Source organism: Camponotus floridanus, unplaced genomic scaffold (genome assembly GCF_003227725.1).
Source record: "Camponotus floridanus strain SB8 unplaced genomic scaffold, Cflo_v7.5 scaffold255, whole genome shotgun sequence".
In the NCBI taxonomy this organism is placed as follows: domain Eukaryota; kingdom Metazoa; phylum Arthropoda; class Insecta; order Hymenoptera; family Formicidae; genus Camponotus; species Camponotus floridanus.
In genome coordinates this window covers 169,753-174,308 of record NW_020229387.1, presented here as the reverse complement: position 1 = coordinate 174,308, position 4,556 = coordinate 169,753, and the positions used below count along the sequence as shown (strand labels likewise).

Here is a 4,556-nt window from a genome sequence, read left to right as displayed (position 1 = left end):
TATTAACTGCATATTAACAAAAACATTTACTAGGATTATTGATTGCACATTATCAAAATTTGAAGCAACAAAATATTTAGAAGAAGAGTGAGTAACTGAGACTGAATGAGATTTATATATATATTAATCAATTGATAGGAAAGTACGGTAAAGGACACGTATACAGAGTGAGTTTTATATATTTCATGTACCAATTTTTTATCATGCGAGAAATTACCGACTATAATTGGAATAAATTGATCGGTACATAGAGTACTTTCTGATTCACGCATGATGCGCATGAAGCGACAGGAAATGTATAGTTCATGTCACGCATATTATACATTTTCTGTCACTTCTTGCGCATCATGCGTGAATCTGAAAGTACTCATAGATGTCAATTATTTGGATCAATAATACATATCGAATGTAATACCCATCCAAATAATTGCCTATGTATCGATTAATTTATTGTAATTGCAATCGGTAATCTCTCGCATGACAAAAAAATTGGTACACGAAATAAAACTTATTCTATATGCAGTCTCCTGCACTACCACACTATCTAGTAATAACATTAATAACAGATTTCTAAAGTTATTTAGAGACGGTTGAAGATGTTGAAGATTTGTAACTAAACTTAAAATAAAATTATAATTTTATTAAAATGAATTTCATTTGGAATTAATTGAAGAATGTAGCTTTGTTAATATATTTTAACTTTACGAAGTTTGCAAAAAGTCTATACTTCTTATTAATACTTATTAATATTATTTATTATATAATAATATAATGTTTATTATTATTTATTATAACAATATAATGTTTATTATTATTTGATGTGTATTCATTTACTATTTATTATTTATAATATTTTAACATTTAACATAATGTTTTCTTAATTATTTTTTAATTATAATAAATATTTAATTATTTTACTCTATGCTATTTTACTCTATTACATACTGTAAATAATTAGAAATAATTATATTTAAATAATTATTAATAATTATATTAAATAATTTATAAAGTATTATGTATATGTATGAAGTATTTATGTAATTTTTTAATTTTCAGGTACGGAAAATTATAAAAACAAATTGGCTGCTCTGGCGCTATTTAAAGGCTGCCGTAAGCGCTGAATTAAAATATCGGCTGCAATAGCGCTGAATTTTGACTTGTCTTGCACCTAATTATAACAATTAATTTTGTTACGTTTTATTACGTATTCAAACACTTATATTGGGTTGTCCGGAAAGTCCGTGCGGATTTTTAAGCAAAATTCGAATGAAAAAATTTTGTTGTTAAAAGTTATTTCATTCTGTGATATATGCACCATTATTTTGCACAATACTTTTCCATCTTTCGGGTAATTTCATAATTCCTCTCTCATAGAAGTCTTGGGTTTTTTCGGCGAAGAAGCTGTCCAAGTAGTTTTTGAGGAGTTGCAAAGAAGCAAAGTTCAAACCATTAATTGAGTTTTGTAGCGACCGAAATAAATGAAAATCCGAGGGTGCAATGTCGGGGGAATACGGTGGATGAGGCAAAACATCCCAGCCAAACGCCAATAATTTTTGGCGAGTCTGCAAACTTGCATGAGGTCTGGCGTTATCATGATGAAAAACGACGCCTTTCCTATTGATCAATTCCGGACACTTTTTGGCGATTTCTATCTTCAATTTATCCAACTGTGAACAGTACTTGTCCGAATCGATGGTTTCGTTGTCCGGTAGTAGCTCATAATATACTATCCCCTTCCAATTCCACCAAATGCAGAGCATTACCTTTTTCGGATGTAAGCCTGCCTTCGAAGTGGTTAATGGCGGTTCACCTCGCTTGCTCCACGACCTTTTACGCTCGACATTATTATAAATTATCCACTTTTCGTCGCCTGTTATGATGCGTTTTAAAAATGAATCGTATTCATTGCGTTTGTATAGCAAATCGCTGATGGAAATGCGGTCAATACGATTTTTCTCAGTTAAGTCGTGCGGCACCCAAACATCAAGCTTTTTTACCATCTGGAGCTTGTTTAAATGTTCGGAAACAGTTGATTTGCCAATGTTTAACCTCGCTGCGATTTCCCGAACTGTGATCTGCCGCTCGGAATCGATTAAAGCTGTTATTTGGTCGACATCAGTGGTGACTGGCCGACCAGAGCGAGGAGCATCTTCAATATTCATTTCTCCTGAACGAAATTTAGCAAACCACTTCTGATACATGCGATCACTTACGGCATCTTCCCCGTATACGGCACATATTTTTTTTCGAGTTTGTGTCGCGTTCTTTCCTTTACGGAAATAAAAAAGCATTATGCATCGAAAAAACACGTTATTTCCTTCCATCTCTAAACTAATGTCAAGTAAAAAGTTTTTAATTTATTGGGATAATTAATATCACTAAGTATGCGTTGAAATGTCACTAATCAAAACACGAAAGCATTTGACATATCACATCGACATAAACTTGTAAAATTCGCCTTTGAACGACATCTATTGAGAAATCCGCACGAACTTTCCGGACAACCCAATATTATCTTTTTATTTTACATTTTAAAAATTATAAATAAAAGTTAATCTGCTACTTCGGCGCTATATAAAGGCTGCCATTAGTGCTTAATTAAAACATTAGCTATAGTAGAATTTTGAGTAGCCTAAGGCGCCTGCTTAGAAAAATTATTTTTGCAAGTATTATAGCCTTTATTAGTAAGTATTATCAAGATAATTGTTTGTATATATAATGTCTCTCTCTGTGAAAACAAACAAACATATCGTTCTATTGCCTACAGAAAGAAATATAATTATTCGAGGCGAATGGTTAACTGACATGCATATGGAACATTTCAATAATCTTTTAAGAAACTGTTCAGATTATAAACCTGTTGAAACGTGGCGAATACAATGTCCTGATACGATTCAGTGTGTGCCAGAACACAAAAAACATATACAAATATTGCATAGTTCGTCAGGTTTACATGATGGACATTGGGTATGTAGTTATTATGACAGAAAGAATATATTTATTTATGATTCATTAAATACTAAGAAATTACACTAATATCATGAAGAATTTTTGAAAAGATTATTTCCATTTAATTTTGAAAAATATTCTATCAAATTTCCAATCGTACAACATCAACCAAATGGTAACGATTGTGGTGTTTTCGCAATAGCCTTTGCAATTTCATTGTTATTTAATATTAAACCTGAAAAAGTAAAATATAATCATAGTTTAATGCGTTCGCATTTAATTAAGATTTTTGAAACTAATATCATTGAACATTTTCCTCAGGATCCACAATATGCTCTTCAAAAAGTGCTTCCATTGGCAGTAATAAGAGCAAGAGAAGTTGAAGCAATTCGTATACGTAGTATACGTGAATGCGAGACAGAGCAACAAAAACTGAATCGTTTGGAAAAGATTCGTAATACTTATCGATATAAAATTAACAGTAGTAATTTGTATAATAATGAAATAAATAGCACTACAATTTGCGAACAAATTTCTAAAAATAATAATTTTAAAAGTAAATGCACTAAAAAACGTTTTTTTTTCTGACGATAATGTTCAATTAAAAAATAAAAAGGAATATCAGTATAATTTAAAAAGTAACAAACGAGCGCGCTATATACAAGCTTTAGATAATAATTTGATTAAACAAGATTCCTATATGCAAAAATTAGAAAATAATCGCGCTAAACGGCACGATCGATATAACAAAAACTTAGAAAATAACCGAGCTCAAATGCGATATAAATAAAATTTAGAAAGAAACCGTGCTCAAAAGCGATATTGATACAAACAGAATCTTGAAAATGAACGCGCTCAAATGCGATATAAACAAAATTTAGAAAGAAAGTGTATGCGTTATTCTGAAAATCCTCAACGTGAGCGAGATAGATAAAAAAATTTAGATCTTTCTCGCAAATGGCTTTATAATAAAAAATATTATCAGAAAAGTAAAAAATCTGTACTTCAACCTGCAATAAAAAATCATGATATTCGAAAAAAAATTATTTAAAAAATATAAAAAATTTTGGTCTAAAAACACCATAAAACTTCGTCGTTCTTTAGAAATATTTATAAAAAATATTGAAAAGAAACTCAGTATTAAAGACAATATTGAGAAACGATTAAAAGCTGAAAAAATCGCACGTTGGTGCATGCATATTAGAAAGAATTATATTCGTAATATATATAAAATGTTAGCTTTGATTAGACAGAAAGCAGAAGTTAGTCTTAATCTTGTTGAAGAGTCTACGAATGATGATAAATTACAGGCATTATGTGATAAATCGAAACATACAGCTTCATCGGAAAATTACTTTATTGATTTTATATATTATCATGTAACTCCACTGGAACCTTTGAATACAGAAGGAAAAGTAGTAAAATTACCATTAATAAAAACTTCATTGAAACCTTTAGTAATGAATGCAGAAGGAAAAATAGTAAGTATATTACCGTTAGAACAAAAAATGCGAGGAAAAATATCATGGTTGTGCAATATTTCATGTAAAATTGACGATCCAATTAACCGTTATCAGATATTTCTCGAAATCGTAAATACATGTACT

At 30.2% G+C, this 4,556-nt stretch overlaps 1 protein-coding gene across 1 annotated transcript; it reads right to left on the bottom strand.

The window, feature by feature from the left end:
• Window positions 1-1,295: 1,295 nt before the first annotated feature.
• LOC112638166 (histone-lysine N-methyltransferase SETMAR-like) lies at window positions 1,296-2,162 on the bottom strand. Its single transcript, XM_025409308.1, has one exon. The coding sequence runs from the start codon at window positions 2,160-2,162 to the stop codon at window positions 1,296-1,298; it is 867 nt and encodes a 288-aa protein (XP_025265093.1).
• Window positions 2,163-4,556: the final 2,394 nt, after the last annotated feature.

Excerpts from the sequence above, each read along its gene's own strand:
- LOC112638166 (XM_025409308.1), bottom strand. The coding sequence starts at position 2,162 with ATGAATATTGAAGATGCTCCTCGCTCTGGTCGGCCAGTCACCACTGAT.